Genomic DNA, 20,728 nt, shown 5'->3' with positions numbered 1-20,728 from the left:
GCATTCCTCTTGAATCTACCCTTACAGGCTGACCTCATAAACCACAAGATCCTAGAGTTAAAATCCCGCTTTTTCTCTCCCGCAGCCACGGGGCACATGCACTTAATGGTCTCTCTGAGAGGGACAGCATGCTTTTCCAGCTGGAGTGTGCTCAAGAGAGAGAGGGCTGCCAAACCACACCTCCTCACCAGCAGACCAACACATCACCCTGTGGTCCCCAGCCATGGTCTCCTGGCCACCTCTGGATGTGAGCAGGGACCCAGCCTCAGGCAGGCATGAGGAGAGGCTTTGCTCTCCCGGCAGGACATGGCTGCAGCTTCTACTTAACCCGAGGTGAGCGTGTCAGGGCTTGGGAGAGACCACAAGTGCAACCCCAGGCTCGGAACTGCAATGGGAAATATTTGTCCTATTATCTCATCGCTAACTAATGTCATTCATTTCAAGCAGGAGGACTTCAAAACAGCCCTGCAGCAGGCACCTCCCACGGCTCCCTTGGAAAATGCAAATGTGTTCTTCCCAGATGCATTTCTTAAATTCCTACATATTTGCAAAGACATTCCTGATCTAATGTTCCAAGAGATGACAGTGCAGTAATGTAGCAATTACAGCTTTAAGGGTATGGGCAAAAACCATTTAGCTTTGCAGGAAGAATTTATTGTATTTACCAGTTTTTTTAACTGATCCACCTTCAGCCTGCTTCACTGCACGAGATTCCTCCCCTGCCTTGCCCACTCACACTCCTCTCCCCCATCCCTATCTCCACTAGTGAGAATTTCACTGAAACTCCCAGAAATTTAAGAGCTGTTTGACACAGGCAAAAACTACCAAGCATTTAAGCCCAGCCATCTAAAACACAGACAGCTTCTCTGCACTGCAGAGACAAGAAAATGGACACATGAACAGCTAGTGATGTTATCAGCAGAGCTCTGAAACTAGGGCAGACCTCTTGCCTTCTAGATTGGCAACTCTGGAAAAAATTACATGCACTTTGTGGATTGTGCAGTCAGGCTAACGAGATTCTTACATTAGCATGTTTGAATGCAACTTTCAGTACCACACTTTCCTGCCAAGGCTGCCCTCCCAGAGAAGCTTTGTGGAGCTGTGTTTCTTGCAAGCATCCAAATGTAATGCTGGGCTGTTTGCACTGGGTGGGCAGATAGGCTGGTACTTATTCACATCCTCACAGGGCTCAGGGAAATTCTCTTTTCCTTGCAAATCAATCCAAGAAAACTAAATCACCTTTGTGCATTTTGGAGAGGTTCACACACTGCCTTAAGCAGATCCAGTTAGAATCTATTAAAGCATCCTTTCCTCACAAAGCAGACTTCACAGGAATGTAACAGCACAGTTGCTCTCAAAGAAACCCAAGTTAGCTGCTCCTCATCTTATCTTCATTAGCCCAGTAGTTCCCTGCCAAGAGGGGAATTTGAGACTGATCCTGCTCAGTGCAGTGGGCATCTGCACAGCTGGACAAATGAGACCCAAGTTACTTAGCAATTTACATGGAGACTCTTTTCTTTTATCCCTTGGCAATCCAATCCTTTGATGTTTACTTTCTCTGCCTTCTTTTCCAGCCTACAAGAGGAAGCAGAATATTTTAGGCAGAGACCATGCCATCCCTGCTTGGCCTCAGACACAGATACACTCCTTGCTCTGGACATGCCAGATGATCAGGCTCTCTCCAAACCAGCCCATCCTCCACTTTTGCCACCACTGCTCTTGTCCATCTCTGCTGGGATGCTCACAGCAGTTCTCCTTAAAGCTTGCCTGACCAAATAAACTCTGTAAGAGAAGGATTTTGCCAGCTGGCCCTTTTGGACTGAAAGGGGCTCAGCTACATCTCTGAATCTCAGGCAAGCAGTACAGTGCCCCTGGGGGTGGGCTGATGGCTACTGCAGCCACAAAAGAGTTTACCTCTAACACACTCGGTCCTGAGAGGGGAGATCAGCATGTGTCACACTGGCAGGACTCTGGCCTCAGGGGGGTGGGGGAAGATAGCTTATAATGGGACATTCAGATAATTTTTTTTAATGTTGCTTGAAGTTTTTCTATCCCCTCCTAAAGAAACGTGCTAAAAAAACCTCCCCACAAAACCTGTCTCGCAGAACTTTAATGTCATGCCTCAAAATACATGCAAATGTTGGCATATGAAGATATCATATCAATTTGTTATTTTAGTGCAGCCTCTTTCTCTATTTAACTGCTCTACCAGACAGAATATAAACTTCACATTTTACAATAAAACCCTCCAAACATTTTGGAAATAACTCATGAAATAACAAACTGATTTTGTTGTGATGAGCTCTCCACATAAGCCCTACAAAATCTATCCAAATAATTTTAAAGCACTCTTCTAGGGTGTTTTAAGACCAAAAAGACCAAGTTTAATATTTTCCATTTATGTGAAAACTGCTATCAAAATAGAAATATAGCTCATTAGATTTACTAGGCTTATAAGAAACGCAGAACTCCCAAGCCTAAATCACTTCAGGCAAAAGCATTATAAGATAAGACTAAATCAGAGAAAGAATGAAACGGCAAGGCAGCTGACTGATACCAGTGAATTTAGTGAGGAACACTGCTTCAGTTAGGAGAAGATGAAGAAAATAAAGAGGAATTCATCTTTCTGGCAGCAAACCTAAAATTCTGGCACAGCAAATAATCTTACTGTGGTCTAGCTGAGGGAGAGGCCAGTGAGTGCCCAAGCCAGCCCCAGTGAGTGCCAGCCCTCAGCGACGAGCCCAGAGATGGCAGAGCGCCTGCGCAGCGCAGCGATGCTGCTGCACGCTCCCGGGGGACTGCACAGCAGACAGCACTGCCTGCTCCACAGCCATGCACAAACATCACACCTGTGCCCTCCTTCCAAGCAGGCAGCCCCAGCCCCAGCTCTGGGGAAGCACAAGGGCAAGAGGGAATAGAGCTGTACCCTCCAATCTCACCCACTACTCTCTTCAAAGAGGCTCCCAACAGGAGAGCAGACCCAGGTGCTTCCCTCCTGCAGATGGAGAACAGCAGCACTCAGAGCCTGCAGAGAAACGAGCACAGGGCCCTGCTGAAACCAGCCAGGGCCAGCCTCACACTTATGTGGGTGGTGTAATTTCAGTTCCAGCTCCTTTCTTGCATTCACTGTGGGGGCAACCACGTTAGCATGGAAACCTGGATTCTCAGAGTGAAGGAGGAATATATTTCTTGGCTAAAACCAAACTGCATTCAGTGCAAATCACTTTAGGTGCATGAAAAGCTGATTCAAAGCTTGTACTTTACATTAATTTGCCCTTTCTGGCAGGCAGCACCATGGCATACAGCACAATTAAGACTCAGACAAACCCTAATTCCCTACAGATCCATGAGATTTATGTGTTAGGTTTTTTTTCTTGTCCATTTTCTGAGTTTGAGGTTCACTTTCTTTGCAAGTGTTTCACCTACATTCACAAGCATAGGCATTTGATTCCCTAAAAAACCCTCCAAATTAAAATGCAAGTTTCTCACATTATCATCTGATTTTGAGCTAGGGTTTTAAAGTACCAAGTATCACGAGACTTACAACAAAAATCACAAGTCAGCAGCACTCTCTGAAAGCTTCCTTTCCCCTTTACTGCCAAGATCAGCTTTGATGTCTCAGTTACTTCCATCTGACTCTATCTGGTACTGTGAAAATGTATTTATCATACAATAAAGCATCACAAGGTTTATGCACAAATCCCAAAGCAAATCACCATCTAAAAGGAATTGACACTCTCACTCAGCTTTCCAAAACCAACAATAGCAGCTGGCTTGATTAGGACATCTACAAAAAATTAAATGAGGAGGCGGGCTGAGGAAGGGAAGGAATAAAAAATAAAAAGAAGGACAGAATTATACATCTCAGAGAGCTTAGTGAAAGAAAGCAGGAACCTCTCTCTGTGTTATGCATGGGGGAGCCAAGGTACAGGCAAACCACAGGGACACATTTTACAGCAGAGCTGGCCATGGAGGCAGATCTGGACCTCCTGACCAGCATCCCAGCAACACAGATGTGCACAGGCCCATCACCCTCTCCAAAGAAAATGAAACATTCATTTCTCACAAAAAGCATGTGTTTAGAACAGGAAAGCACAAACCTTGTTTCCTTACCAGAGTCAGTGTCATGAGCATCTGGCAGAGTGAGATGCAGTCCATTATGCTTTTTGATTACTGGTGTTTCAGTCACACTACTTCCTTTCTCAGAGCCACTGTAAAGAAACAAAACTGTAACCTGGACATCTCCCAGTGGAGAAACGTTCCCCTCAAAGCAGGCAATAGTTTAGCTGCCATGGGAAGTGAAAAATCAAGGTTTTTAGTTGTGAGAAATCAGCTTATTGGATGTATTCACATCTGCCCCACTGCCACTGGACAGGAAGCTCAGAGACTGCCCAGCAGGGGCTCCAGGGCACACACTGGTATTTACTTTATTTGGCTATAGGGAGTCTTTACAAACCACTGGACAAGAAACATGTTGGCAGCTCGAAGTCAGACCAGAGGAGGCCCACTAGCAGACCCAGACCCAGCAAAAACCACCATTTCTTGGGCTTTTCTGCAGAATAATTTGTTCACAGGTCTACTGTGCTGATCCTTTTGAAAAAGACCAATTACCACCTTCCACCTGGGTGCTAATTTGTTCATATTTTCATTTCAAAGGGCTTATTTTCTCCCCCTCCTCCTTTGTTCTGTTCAAAAAGAGGAAGAAGATAAAAACTACCAGATAGCACTGCTTTGTGAAACAGGTCTGCTTATGAAACTCTGGTCTGTTCTTCTACTGGACTCCTGTCCTCACAGGAGAGGCCTTACACACCCAAAAAAATCATGTGGCTAACAAAAAGTCACTTAACACAGATCTCTTGAGCCTTCCTGTCACCACATAGTCTGCCACCCCCCAAGGATCAGTGGTGATGATATCTCCTCTCATCATCCATTAAGCGATGAAATACCAAAAGGAAGCGACTGCCCTGGCTACTTTTTGTGGCACACTTCCAAGCCTGCAGCTCAGCCTTTGGACAATATTCCTTCCAGGAAGCAAGCTGTCAGAAAGACATGATTGGTGTGGATGCCCCCATCTTTCAGTCTGAGGAGTCTTTGGTAAGGATAGCACAGAATTCCCTTGAATATGCATTGATCTAGTAGAAGAATTAGCTTGGGACTGCTGTTTGGTTTTAAACACAATTATTCTGTTATCACAGAAAACAACTGCAAAAGACAAACCAAGTCTTGCCCTTCCCAGTTAACAATCTAAGACTGAAAGTCACTTACTGTCATTCATCATAATAGCAATCATATTTACAGTAGCTAAATAACCTTTTACTTGGGCTTTGGGATCAAGCATAATGGTTTCTGTTAATGCACTCTGAATTCTTGGGCACTGGACTGCACCAATCTCTGTCCTTGAATGGGCCTCCCTTATGTTCCATACTGGTTTCCACACTGATAATTCATTTGAGCCTATCACATAGTGACAGAGAGAAGGGAAAATTAAATTGTCTGTCCTATGCCTCAGCCTTACCTAGACAGGACTGACCCAAATGAAAGTGCCCTGGCCAGAAGCTGCTGGAACTGGATGGACAGCTCAGTCTTACTGCTGTGGATGCAGGGATAAGGCAGCTGCACTTCCATATATTACTGCCATGAGCTTAATGCAGCAGCACTACCATGGAATCACTGCTCAAGCACATGCTGAAACACTGAAACTCTGGCTAATACACTGTAGTCCTCCTCTAGGGACAGGTGAAGAGATTGGAAAATCCCAGGGTGAAAACCCAGTGTAATACATTGTGCAAAACAGCCACTCCCAAAGCTCTGTTATCCCAGAGAAGGGTGAAATAGAACTACCCTTTAAAAGCTGCAGTACAAATCCTTCAGCCAGGAAAGCTTTTTGATGCACCCTGGAAGGGATAGGAGCCAGATGATTTGCTTTCTACATACAGCTCTGGAAAGGCTGACAGTAGGGCAGCAGGACATCTACTGCCCATGTTTTTGAAAAGTAGTTGAGACAGTGGACAAATTGGTGACAAAAATGCTGAGTGGGACACTTGGTTGTGAGACTGCAGAGGCACCAGTTTGTCAGAGAGAAGACAGGGGACTTGAACAGGCCATATGAATAGCTGCTGGGATAAAATACTGGGCCCTGAGAGACTTTTTGGTCTGTCAGTCACAGTAAGATTGTAAAGCCAGCAAACAGGCCAGACAAATGCAACTGAAGTGCCATTTAATTGTGTAGGCAATTATCTACTGATTGAACCAGTAAGGAGTACTGGGTGCAACAGCTCTCAACTTTGTGTAAAAGCAACCTTCTCTTTTGCAAGAGCCCCTAAAAATGCCTTTGTCCAAGTCTCACTGATAAGAATTCCCCTTAAGTTCCTCTGCCAGCCCTACCCAGAATACTTTACATATTTGTTAGCTGATACTGCTGCAATTTGCTAAATACAAGGGACTTCCTGGGTCACTGAATCCAGTCTAAAACTGCAGGTACCAAGTTGATTCTTGTTACCTTTCCAGCAACATTCCATAACAAAAAATACCTCATTATGTGTTTTTTGAAAAAAGAAAAAAAAAAGCCCTGATGGGAATAGCAGTGAAATACATACTAGCGTTTTTAAAAGCAAAGCAATTTGTTTTGTTTAAGATTCTATGGCTAAAGCTTATCAAAAGCCTCTAAAGCTATCATATCTTGGGTTTTTAAGTATAAGAGCCAAAGCACAGCTTGGGATCCAAATGCAGTCCAAATGGCTGAACTAGTTATTTGTCTGTTTTCCAACTCTCTACAGTCTCAGGCTTGCAGTCCCCCCTTGCAAGAGTAAATCTTCCTCAGTCATAATTGTTCAGCGTGGATTTGATCAGCTTCATGAGGACTACTCATGGGTAAAAAGATTATTCATGTGAGAGGTACAGGATTGAATCCTTAGCTAAAGATACTAAGGCCTAAGGAAATCAATGATTCAAATCTGTAAAAGACCACTGCTGCTATGTAAATACCTTGATGCTTTGTCTTTGGTTTGCTGCTCATTAGCTAAGTCAACAACTATTACTAAGAACCCCTCAAGGGCAACTTGTACATAGACATGCACCATTCTGTACATATACTTCTGTTGTTTGTAACACTTATGCAAGTGCATACAGAAATAGGGGAACAACTCAAGCTACATCACCCTGCTGTCTTGGTTGCTGCCATCAAGCATGCTGTCATTCCCATCAAACACAATCCCAGTGGACATTATGGGCAAGGGATCTTGGTATAATGTTCTCAAGACACTCTACACTGATACCTCGACTAGGGCAATATCCCAAGGGTGTGGGAAGCAAGAAAACCCAACTCAGTATCTTCCACACTTTTTCAACTTTACCTTTCAGTGGGCAGCAGATGAAAGGGAGGAAACAGGGAAAGTAGCATTGTGTGAATGCAGATTTAGTAGGACAAGGGAAGGGTGAAAGATGCTACATCCTTCCATTCTTTCCTTGCCCAGTTAGCACCAGGCTGTGCAACCAGCGTGCAACTGCAGCATGTGAGTTTGGCACTGTGCCTTTCCTTGGCTTACTCACTTCAGGACTGTGTCACCCCCACACATTCCTGGGTGGTGCCAGCTACTGCAGACTGTGAACAATAGCTGATGAAAGCTCAGCACTATTGGGGAGAAAGAAAATCTGTCCTCCATTCTTGTCATCCAAATATGGACAGAGATGTTTAGACATTTGTTTCAGAAACCTGTAGTTCAAACTGCTTCTTCAATATTAAAACATTGAGGTTTTGTTGTTTTTTATTTTTTTAAATAATGGCCATTAAAATCTTCCCTTTTTTTATCACTGCTAGAAATATTACTTATCTTTTAAACAGTACTGTTTATCACCCTTCTTGCAAAATAACTCAAGTATCTAGAAAATTGAAAAAGATAACCACGTTACCAATTACAAATCTGAACTTGCTACAGTGGAGAGAGCCTACCTGTGCTGTAAAACACTGTATACCATCTGCCACATCTGCAACATATGTCTGCATGTCACCAGAGCCTCTTCAGGTCCTTTATGTATCCATTCCAGTTTTACTTTGGTGAAGAGTAAGCTGCAAGATTAAAAAGAATAATTCCTATTTTATTGGCATCTCATAAAAGTAGAGAATCAGTATCACTCTGGCAAGATCCTGGCAGGCAGCATTTTCACTTGCTTTGTACGTGCAGTAACAAAAGAAAACACCATAGCACAAAACATTTCATTTGGCTCAAGTCTGATTCCCCACAAGGAGATGAGAGGATTAACAATATTCCTCAGCTGCAGTCAAATCTGTGTCACAAAGCTGGCAGGACAGAGTTAAAAGCAAAGCATTGCAAAGCTAACAAGGTGAAACATAAACTGAATCTCATTTTATTTTGGACAATATTAAAACCAGGAGAAAACAGAATTGCTGTAATACATATGCCCAGGCTGTTTTCTTAGTCTGGCATCTCCTTATAGCACTGGCTTATATAATGAATTTCAGACAAAAACCCCAGCACACTTAACATACACAGATAATTATGTAATGCCTCACAGGAAGGAAACACTTTTTCTTAACCCCAGCTGGCAACCATCTCATGCCCCCAGGCAAGACAGCTGATAGCCTTGTACATTCTTGTTCTAGGTAGTGGAACTGCTGCTGCTATTCTTATACCTAGAGAAGACGTACTTGCACAGACTGCTGGAATTCAGCAGAATTGGGTCACACAGAGGTTACAAGACAGATTTGGCAATGACACAAGCTACCACTTGCTGCCAGCATGGCTTTTAATACCATCCTTCACTACACCCATTTTATCTAAATTGTGAAGATGATATAATTTATTTCTTTTATATTAATGAAAAACTTTAAATGTTTTCATTAAGTCCAATATCAACACAATTTTAATTCACTTGATATGGTAGCAATTAATCCACTGGAAGCACATATGTGAACATACATGCATACAACAGTTGAATGTTAAAAATCCTAAAAACAGGTTTGTGAATGTGACCTGCAGGCTCCTGAGAATCCCAACTACTTCAGAAAGAGACAAGAGCAACTGCATATACCATGTCAGAGAAGAATTCACAGCTGAGTAAGAGATCCTTCACTTGGAATAATTAGAACTCTATTGCCAAGACTGTGTAGTGCATATCTACAGGAGTGTGCTAAAATGGGAGTTTCATTTGGTACTAACAAACATCAGGGTGGGCATTTTTGGTTTGGGTTTCTTGTTTGATTGGTTGGTTTTTCCTTGGGGGGCGGAGATGGTAGTTACCAAAATGTAGCCCAACTGTATCAACTGCTATAGTGAAGTCTGCTCATGGCTGCTACAATTTGACCTGGTAGAACAAGCATTCCATGAAATTCCTCAGGTACAAACTTTGACCAGCAAAGGCAGATCAAGACTCATAATCAAGGGAATTTGTCTTCACCCTTTACAATTTAATATCCCTACTCTGTATCTTTGATTTTCTTGTTACTGGTGTGAGCAAAACAAATATTGGTAAGAACATAATCTGCTCTTAGGCATGCTGACACCCTAACTGGGAGGAAATGCCTTTATGATTCAGGTATCTGAGGCTAAAACAGACTGATCAAAATTTTGCTGGGACAAAGATGTAACAGTGGATGGAAGCACTGTTAAAAAATAAGTCTGAATTCAAAGGAGTGGTTAGCAATGGAACTGGTCAGTGATGCCTGCTGCTCTGTACTCCCTGTGAACAGGACTCATAAGAACAAAGCCTGTATCAACACAACAGGATATAGAATCAATCACTTGCGTATAAGGAGTACATATCACACTAGAAAGGTGGAAAGTTACATCATGGAGTGCAATGGTATTAAAAAAGACATCAAGTTCCTGAGCAACAATGCAGTTAAAAGGTCAAACAACCCTTAGCATCCATATATAGAAATATAATCAGGTAGGAACTGGAAGACATGGCTATTCTTGATCAGAGCATCAGCAAGACATTTATTACAATCCTGTTTCTAGTTCTTGCCCTTTGATTCCAGAAGATGACTAAAAATGGGATAAAGATGAATAAAAATGGGTTCAGAAAATGGTTATGCATGATGAAGTGAGGGCTAGAAAAATGTATTTCATCAGAGGCTTGATAAGTTCAGTTTATTTGCTTTAACCAAGAAGCAGCAATGAAATTGTTCTGCCCCAGCCTGCAAGCATCTACATGAAGTCTCTCATTGTGAGTCTTTGATGTAAAAGAAAAGATACACAGAATGTAAGAATTTGTTAGAAGCTGAAATCACTCAAATGGAAATTTCCAAGTAAATGCATTCACGTAACTATCAAGGAAAATAATCTTTGCAGCAACTACCTTGTGAGAACAGTAAATTCTGTAGTCATTAAAGCCTTTTCAGCAAGGCAGGATAACATCTGGAAAGCAATGGCAGTGTACAAACAGAAGCTGTGGGTTTGATGCATAGGCTCATGAGTGAGTTCTTTGGGCTGCAATGTGCAGAGGGGTGAGACTACGTCACCCTCCTTCCAGAAGTTACTCTATTAAACTCTAGAGAAGTTACTCTATTATACTCTATATTCTTCCAGTCCCAGAAGCAAGCACATTGAACAACCCATGCTATTTTAAACAAACAGAATAATTTTTAAACCACTACAAACTTTCAAAATTAAAGACCTTCTAAAGCACTGTACAGCCCAGCCCTCCTTGCAGCAGAAGAACAGTGGTCAAGAAAACCAAGGCTCAGAGACCAGCTGTATTTCATCCCAGAACAAAGCCACACTTCTCAACATGGTAAGATACCACTCAGTATTAATTAAAAAAACAAACCTATTAACAGTCAAACTCCAGGACAGGATGGCTCTATTAAAGGCTCCTTCTTCTTCCATTAGCAGGGACATAGATGGCTTATCAGCAGGGAAGTAAAATCACTACATAATATCTTTACACATTACAGTTAAACATTAAAAATACAAAGCAAGCATTTCATCACTCTGCTGTTTACTGCTTACAGTGAGTATATGTCATCCGCTCTGGATGAAGATGCAATGTTCTATCTCAGGAGAGAGAACAACTAATGAAACCAAGGAAAAAAACAAGTCTCTCACAAAAACATAATGAAGCCTCAGCACAATACTATCAGGAGTTGTAAGGCACAGGCACACTATAGGATCTTGGAGATACCATGCCCTACTAGCTGTTGCAGCAGTTCACCTTGGGAATAGTGTTATCCATGTTATTGTGTAGTCTTATAACGAACCACACCAAAAGATAAATGGGAGGAATGTAAGAAGCAAAAGGAATCAAACCATACCAGTGGCAGTAGCAAACAATGCAATTAAACATGCTAAGTAAAAGGTGGAAATACAAACAGGGTAACAGGCTGCATGTGCTATACACTCAGTATTTCTCAGCTTCTAATAAGCTTTGTAACAGTGAAACCATATAAGTAAATACATAGAGAAAACAGTGAGGTAGTATCACTATCTCAAGCTTATAAATTTATTACTTAGCTAGCACTCTAACTACACATAAATCTAATGAGTATTGTGTCCTATCAGTGTCTGCACCCAATTTCAGGGGCATAAATAAAAATTACTTACGCACTGACTTCACCTTATTGTATTTCTTAATATCACTGTGCATTTGTATGATGCTTGTAGCATTAAGCAGTGTAGACTTTTAAAAGGATTCAACATACCAAAATAGCCCCAAGATTATCAATATAGTCATTGGTAATTCTATTAGCCTGTGAATATGAAAACAGATTTGGGCTAAAGCAAATATATAAATTGTTACTACACAAGCATAGGAAAACAGAGCAAAAAAACCCACAAATCATTCTTGTAATGTGTGTGACTTCAGGGACAGTACCAATGGAAAATAATCAATACAACCAGTACTTAGTCTTGATACAAGACTCTAAGCTCCCTCTCAGAAGAGGTTTTCTTTTGTGGTGCATGTGGACAGTATGCAAAGGCTTTTTTCTCTAATGGAACATCAGGTTATTGCCACAAGCAAACACACCCATCTCTCACTCTAGCACATTAACTCTGGCAAATTAAAACCCGGATACAGCCCAATTTGGTGAGACCTTAAGTTCTGAAAATTCAAAATGAATCCATAATGAGGTTCCCCAAGCATCAAATCTTCAGCAGTACAAATTACCATATCACTGTAATAGGCCACACCTTGACAAAAAAGGGTAGGGACTGGAATCTTGGAAGACCTACAAAAATTTTCAGAAGCAAGCAAACTACTTCGGTGGATTTCAGAAGGCATTTGACATTTGTTTTCATGAAGACTGATTTCAATGATTTCATGATATCTCAAGGCCTGGCCAAATACACCTATCTAGCACTTCCAAGAATCTTCTAATGTTATATGGCTAAATGCTCAGCCTTTAAGTTCTTTAATATTACCATCCATGAATAAAAGAGGCAATTCTTACCCATCCCTGAAAATTTAATTACTGAGGTTTAACAGCTAATATTTATTATCAGAAGATCTCACAAGTGCATCTGTATATCATAAATGCTTATGAGAACATCTGTGAAGTTGTAAGTTGCTGTGTATAGTAATAATCAATTGAAGACTTTATGGATGCTCTAGGACTTTAAAAGATTTAATAATCAGTTAATTATTGGGACTTTTAAAACCTGCTTTAAAATGGAGCTCTTAGCATCAAATGTAGCCCTTGTAGTACAGATTTATACAGCATCACAGTGGGATCTGTGTCTTATCACTTGACAAGCAATAAATAATGCCAGTACTATAACAAACAAGAACACCTTCCACTCATTTCAAGGTTGAGAGACTAAATTAGGACTAATCAGTATTATGTAGTCATTTGTCTATATATTTTACCATTCACTGTCTGCTTAAAACCTTCCAGTTTTTGAGAGCTTGTCAGCAGCTTCTCAAAGATCTACATGTCTTTGAGCTTTACCAGATCGGTGCTGTCATTCCCCAAAGTCTTTCATTATTCACCCAGATTTGTCTCCTACACACACAGCTGCTGGGTTATTTTGGATTCTGAATGCAAAAGAAACAAAACAAACCACCAAAACATGCAGCAGTGTATCTTAATTCACCAGACAACTGTGTACATAAGCATGAAGCTCCTGACCTTCTGCAGCTAATACATATGTGCTTTGCTCCTCTGTTAAAGGCTGGGATGCACGTGCCTGCTGGTTTGTACAGACATTTGCTTGGAGATGGAAACCAGTGACAGCTCCAAGAACAGCAAACACAATTCCAGTGTCTGGGTGATGGGGGTGGGACAGCAAAGTGCCACAGAACAGCAGAGACCAGCTCACCCTATCACCTCTCTGAAGTCCAGATGCATATTCCACACCAGAGACAACGAAAACAACAATGCCACAACCTGGGTGGGTGGAGGACCCAAGTACGTCCTCTGACAAACTGCAAGGCGTGGATTCAAACCCCTGACACTAGGATCTTCTTGAACCAGTTTCTTCTCCTTTAAGGTAATGGATACATGGGGAGGATACAGGTGAATGCAGAACACAAACTGATCTAACAGAGCTGGAAAGAGGATGAAAGAGACAAGAAAAATGATCAAAGTTTTGGAACTCTTTTGATATACAGAGATAGTAAACAGACTTCTCAGCCTGAAAAAGAGTCTGAGAGAAGAAATGACAGATTTATAAAATCATTAATAGCATGAAGAAGATCAGGAAGTCAAAGCAATCTGTGTTGTTTCAATGAAAAAAAGAATATCCAATAAAGCAATCAAACAGTGGATTTAAAATGGGCAAACAAAGTGCTTTTTCATACAACACAAAACTAAAGTGCAAAACTCATTGCTGCAGGATGTTCTGGAGCAGACACAAATATGTTCAAAAAGGGATTAGAGGAATTCACAGATGACAGGCCCATTAGGGGCATTAAAGACAATCTAATGCAACCTCTGGCTCCAAAAGCCTCTGAGCCAATCTGCTGAGAGAAGCAGGGATCACATATGAGGGGTAGGATCATCCTACTGCTAGGTTTCTATACGCTTTTCCCTGTGCATTCACCAGATGCCCTGCTGAAGCCAGACAAGCTTGATCAAGAACGGCCACTCTTACATTTTGATATGGCAGGAACATGACTGCAAGCTCATATTCTTCTTATAACCCAGATTGTCTAGTCTTATTTTATCTGCCGGTGGAACTGTAGTATCTTCACAGAAAATGAGTTACTCAGTTTCCCAGTTATTGAGTTTAGCTTCAGTGGTGAGTCACCCAAACAACTCAATTAGATAATGGATACTCCTTCACCATAACTGTTATGGTTTCATTAACCTTCCTACATTACCTGCTAATACCCTAGTCAAATTATGAATAAGAAAAACAGGAAGCAAAATTGGGGAGCTGCTTTTAATCTCCTGTATTTTTGTTGATAAAAATCAACATCAAAGTTGCTGTCTTCTCAAATAACTCTGCTTCTTGCAGTCTCCTGACATTTAAGGGCACATTCTCTAGTTAAATTAATGCCAGCAACTCTGACTGCAACCTCCTTTTATAACTTCATGCTGTGCCATGTTATCTATCACTTTCCCAACAAAAATAAATTGATCATATACTTTTGCAGACATATGGTCCTAATTTTTATGGCTCCCTGCCCAGTTAGCCCCCAATATGAACAAAAAAATACAAACAAGAAATCTGTCGCCATGCCCAAAAATTACTGACTTCATCTTCCTAAGCCACGGAAACTAGCAAACTCAGAGCTGCCATCTCCTCCTTTATAAGAACGCCCTGCTCTGACACCAGTCCTGCATGACAGCGGCGATTCGGCCTATGCTGCTCCACAAACAATGACAGCTACAGCACAGGGTGAAAACAACTTCCAGGGTGGTAGATTCTAGGCTATTTAAAAGTTAACACAATGGAGACAATTTGCTATATTCAGCCTCTTGGCACAAGGCACCTAGAAGGTTCTTGCATATAGAGAAGGAGGGAAACACAAAAAGAGGTGATCAGGAAAGCCAAGATGGCAGCTCAAACTGTAGGAGGAGACTGCAAAGCAAAAGCAAGGGAGCAGCCACTGGCATGGCTCAAGCCCTGGATGTTTTTTCTTGGACTGCCTCCTCCTGCAAGCTGCAGCTTGCACCTGATGGCAGAAGGGCCATCTCTGTCAGGTGAAGGTCCTGGCCGTAGACAATGCTGCCTAACTCTGCACAGACCCAAATGCCTCTTCCCAAGACAAACACGGGTGTAGCCAGTCCAGCAACCTCATGCCCTCATTTCAGCATTCAGGTCCACCAGATTCACTTCTGATACAGAAACCAAATATGATACCATGAATATTTATGTGGTCCATTCAGAAAGTGCCCCTTACATCAAAAGGGCATCTTGTAGCAAACCTCTTTTATCTACAAAACCCAGGCTGGTTGTCACTTAAAGGAAAAGCAACAATTAACTAATGGTCTGTAAAAAGCCAAGCTGATTTGCTTGGAAAGGAAAAAAACCCAAAAGACACTGAAATTCTTCTTTATCTTCACCGGTCTTCAGTATCAAACCATATCTAGTCATACCCAAGAAAAGAAGGAAAAAAAAGGGTGATAAGAATTATTGTCTGCGTTCCTTTTATTTAAGTCATTATTTTTGAATGCCAGACCTGTGGTATTTTGCTTTTTATTAAGAATGTAGGAAGCAAATTGTTAATAGAGCTGATAAAAATGCTTGTCTCACCCAGCTCATAGAATCCTTTGGGTGATACACCTGAAAAGAGTTTTTATCTTTTTTCTCACCCTGATGAGGAATTGCCGACAAAACAATTTTGTACTATCACAAATCATCTATTTTAGTCTTAGTATTTAGTCTTAGTATTTTAGTCCATATCTTGCCTGAATAAAAATGTAAAAAAAAAATTTCACAGTTTAAAGTTTTACAGCAAAACTTGGGGAAAAAGTTCCCAGTTTTTCTATGAAGCATGTTTTCATCAAGTTTTTATTTGCAGTATAAAAATAGGTATCCTTTGTACAAAGACTGAATTAAATTTTACGTTGTAACACTTCAGAAGATGTTAGGCTAAGGTTTATTCTGCAAGTCTCCCCCAGCATTGTTTTGTGAATTTTTTCTTCTCTGACAATCTCCACTGGAATAGTCCCCATTGTGCTGGACACTGTTATGAACACATTTGAAAAAACAGAGCCAGATCTTGTGTTGCGGTGTGTTGCAATATCCTGTTTTACCTTCTCCCTTCCCCCTCACCCCTCGCTGAGTGTGCCCTGTCAATCAGGCTAACATACCAGCAAGGCGTCGTGTGATAGGTGTTCCTAGTCCCTTGAGACCCTGCCCCTTCACCTGGTTGGTGGCTCACCTGTCCCCTCCCCTTCCCCTGTCCTGAGCTTAAAATGTTAATGAGACCATGCGGCCTCCATTCTGTTAGCAGCAGTGGCTCAGTGCAGACATCTCTGTACCAATGGAATAAACATCTGGCAACCTTCTAGCAGAATCCACTCCCTTTCTCTCCACCATCGCCAGAAGCTCTCTCTCCTGAGGTAGACGGAGTCCTGACAGCCTGGACTTGCCCCGCTGCACTCTCCAGCAGCAAAGGTATCTCTGGGGTAAAACACCGCAGTGCTGCCTTTGGCCCAGCAGCGAAGGTCAGAACTGGCCCAGGCACCATCTAACTGGTTATATTGGGATTCATATTCCAATAATCTTGGGCATTCAAGGCTAGGAGCTTAGAGGTCCACCTCCTATTTAATTTCAACCATGAATTCAGTAGGAGTTCAATGCACAGCTTCCCCATGCAGCAGACCCAAGCCCTCACACTTGAACTCCAGTGACTCTGTGGTGCAGAATCTCATTTTCTGGGTGGAAACAGACCCCTGTGTGGCAACACCAAATGCCAGTGTGATCTCAGAGGTGTTCTGGGAACACAGTCCACTGTATTCCACCCATGGGGCAACGTGGCTAATATCCTATGGCTTGGGCTGGGGCCTGGGAGAGCCACACTGCATGCCTTGCTATCTCTCATGGCTTCTTGGCCAGTTTTGGGCACGCCAATCCAGGCTGCTGTGCTTTAACTCTTCCAAAGGCAGAGCAGATAAGGGGAATGACCTTTGCAAAGCATTCAGAGAACTAGGGCCTTCATCACTGCCTGCCTCATATCCTTTACATTTAATCTCTTAATACGGGTAGCTCTCAACTTCAGAGTTATTTGTGGACAGGAAGGAAAGCAGGTTGAGTTCCTCTGTAACTGACATCACTTTTAAAACATTTTCTCATCAGCTGGGCCTGATTCTTCAGAATTTCATTAGATGTGCCTCCTGAATAAATTCAGCCAGCCTTGATTAAACTGGAATTCATTTGGAATGGCAGAGTTGAGAACTATCATGCTGCCACAACCATTGGATCAACTCTTGATTTACAGAAATGAAAAAGGAAACCAAGACTATGGTCTTTGATTGCTGAGCAGAGATCCTTCCAGACGAGAGAAGAGCATTAACAGACCAAGCTGAATATTTAACATGCTGCCAATACTTCCTGTCCCCAAATACTGCAGAACTGTATGCTTCACTTACTCTTCTAAACTGTTGCATTTTCATAAAAGCTTCTATTATGTGTAGTTTAGGCTGCTTTTAGAGGAAAGGATACCAGGACTCTGGCTAGTAAAGTAACACTCAACATCAACCTCTAAGTCACCTCAGTACAACCAATACATAGCTTCCTTTTGGAAATGTATGTCTGCATCCTGATCCATGTATTTACAACAGAGTGAAATACCTCCTAATTAACCTAGAGTCAAGGTAATAAAAAGTGACACTATACTCTTACTATGGATCTATAAATTGTGCAACAAAATACAGTAAAGCAGAACCCCATAACGGATTAATAAAACATTTCTACCCAACTTGACATATTTATGAAATCTTGAATGTTAGAGATACTTGGAGCCAACACTCTGAAACTGCATCATGCCCCCACTGTATTAGTAAATTAGAACCACACAAAATTTGGCTTTGCTATATAGACAATAGGTCTTAAAATAAGCTTTTCTTTTTGAAACTGCATTATGCAATATTGGTAAGCAGACCTCACACTTCATCATTTTAATCTGGAGCAATATAATTTATGCCACCTTGGCACTACTTCAGTAACACACATATAAGAAGTCTTCTTTAAGCAGAAATCCTGCTGAAGTCAACAAGAAACCAATTATTCCTCTCTTTAAAACTTAGTGTGTGCTTAAGAACCTTGGTAGATCCAACTCTTTATGAGGAGAACGATCTATGAGATTCTCTCCTGGGTGCTTAACTTTGCAGAGGACAAAATATTAACAGGAATAACACAAGAAGGGCCAGAGTTTGCCGATATTTAGCACACACTGACTGAACATTTCAGCAGAGCTGAAAAGGTGGAAATAATCAGTCAAACACCACTGAATTTCACTATAGAACACTAGTTCTGGGGCACATGTGGGCATGTTGCAACCTAGGTTCTGGCTAAGACAACCCACCATACACTTATGACAGTTCAGAGGCAGTGCTTTTTACAAGATGAGTTTGTTCTGCAGGATATGAAGGAGCAGGTTTATATGCCAGCCTGAAAAAATACAGGGAAACACATGGTTAAAAGGTGGAAGAAGTGACAGAAATGAAGACAGACAAAAAGCTCCTTCATTTCTGAAAAACTCCTAACAAGCACAACCCCAAAAACAACCTCCAAGATCCAAAAAATCCAAAATCGCAAACAAATCCACAGTATCTAGAACAAATCTGCATTTTGGTAAATAGACAGAAAACTGCTGGCTTAACCAAAGAAAATTCCAGAGAAAGAAATGGCTATTTTGCTACTGCTACCATCAGGAATTCTATTTGTCTAGGCCTGCAAAGCAAAACCACAATGTAACTGCAGCCTGTGTCAGCAGCAGCTGAACATGGTTAGTGCAGGAATAGCAGCAGGGAATCACAGGAGCACAACCTTTAATGCAGAGCTAGGGACCAGCACACAGCCCCAGGTCTGCACTTCAACAGATGTGCTGAGGACCAGCTACTGCAGTTTCACTCAGTCCTTCACTGGCACAACTGACCTAACCTAGCAAAACCTGTGTTACCATCCGGCTCGACAGCACACTGACTTTGAAAAATCAGGCAGACAAAACTGTACTCATGGTAGTGCTGGGCTGCATTTTCACCACAGAGAGTGTTTTGAAGATGCATTAAATTTCCTTATTAACTTCTTACTTCATAATTCCTTTTCACTTTGTACAAGGCTAATTGCAGAGTCAGGACTTGTAGCCCCTAATTCCTGTCAGGTTTGAGACCATGTAGATTGGCTTTAGCAATGGCAGCACGTTTTGTCACCTTGTTGCCTCCCCACCAGTAAAGATTCCCCACAGATGTCAGGCCAGACAGCTCAACTGATACTGTGATAGCTCTCCTTGATCATTACTCCGAGATAAAAACTCAGAATACAACTGTGAACAGCTAGGTTTGTTCCGAGGCATTTTCTTGCTAATAATTCCCCAACTACACACATCAACCCAAGGACATGCTGACTTACAGAACCCAGTTCCACAGCTTGCATCCTTGACTACTATTCCAGTGTCAGGTTTTCCCAGCAGAAAGCTGTGCACAGTTCATCTGAACATGAACATAATTCAGGATCTTGCAGGCTGTATATTATTGGAATATGTATCCCAATATAACCAGTTAGATGGTGCCCAGGCCAGTTCTGACCTTCGCTGCTGGGCCACAGGCAGCACTGTGGTGTTTTACCCCAGAGATACCTTGGCTGGCAGCAGAGTGCAGCGGGGCACAAGACAGGACTCCGTTTACCTCAGGGGAGAGCTTCTGGCGATGGTGAAGAGAAGAAGGGAGCGGATTCTGCTAGAAGGTAGCCAGATGTTTATTCCATGAGCACAGATATGTCTGCACTGGGCCACTGCTGGTAACAGAATAGAGGCCGCATGGTCTCATTCACATTTTAAGCTCAGGACAGAGGAAGGGGAGGGGACAGGTGAGTCACCAACCAGGTGAAGGGGCAGGGTCTCCAGGTACTAGGGTCACCTATCACACGACGCCTTGCTGGTATGTTAGCCTGATTGACAGGGCACACTCAGCGAGGGGCGAGGGGGAAGGGAGAAGGTAAAACAGGATATTGCAACACACCACAACAGTATATTAAATGTGAGGCCTTATTCCTTAGCTTTGCTGTAAATTTGAACTGCACTGTTGCACACATGACTGCAGCAGGTACACCTTACACTGTGTAAGTAAGCTGAGTCACTGCTCACATGTAACAATCAGCAGTCTCAACCTGTCAGAGATACCTAACAGGTTTCAATTAGAGCTGCCAACAAAAAATAAAAGCCTTGAGAAAAAGGTGAGAAATATATATGCATATTAAAGGAAAAAAAAAACCAAAACAAATCAAAAGTAACAAGAGAATCCACAGCAGATTGAGCCTAAAATCAGATTAATGGATTATTTTTCTGCAATATAGTACACCCCAGTGTGACAGATCTTCCAGATGTGCTGAGAGAAGATGACACAATATTATACATCTAAAGCACTGCATATGTGATTAGAGAAAATCCTTTGAGAAAACATGCATAGTAATTACATTTTAAACATTCAAAAATATTTGGCCTTCTTTCAATAACAGCCTGAGAAAAACACCTCAGTGTAAAACTGCAAATACAATTTAAAGGCTGGCTGGAATTAACCCAGTCTGCTGAAAAACAGGTTCCATTTTACAGCACAGTGCAGGTGACAGGATTACTGGTTTTTGGTTTACTTTTGTGTTCT

General features: G+C 41.9%; 1 protein-coding gene across 8 annotated transcripts in view; it reads right to left on the bottom strand.

Moving 5' to 3' along the window:
- Positions 1-20,728, bottom strand: part of TTC7A (tetratricopeptide repeat domain 7A) — a 207,527-nt gene that overhangs the window by 86,818 nt on the left and 99,981 nt on the right. For 7 of the 8 annotated variants that reach the window (XM_074537203.1, XM_074537200.1, XM_074537201.1 and 4 more), the window contains 2 exons: positions 7,949-8,065; positions 4,114-4,211 (listed from right to left, as the gene is read on the bottom strand). In XM_074537203.1, coding sequence (XP_074393304.1) covers positions 4,114-4,211; positions 7,949-8,065 — 215 coding nt within the window. Of the gene's footprint in view, positions 1-4,100; positions 4,212-7,948; positions 8,066-20,728 lie in introns of all 8 variants that reach the window. The other variant, XM_074537204.1, reaches the window with a different exon arrangement.

This window comes from Zonotrichia albicollis, chromosome 3 (assembly GCF_047830755.1).
Source record: "Zonotrichia albicollis isolate bZonAlb1 chromosome 3, bZonAlb1.hap1, whole genome shotgun sequence".
Lineage (NCBI taxonomy): Eukaryota > Metazoa > Chordata > Aves > Passeriformes > Passerellidae > Zonotrichia > Zonotrichia albicollis.
This window is presented reverse-complemented; position numbering and strand designations above follow the sequence as displayed.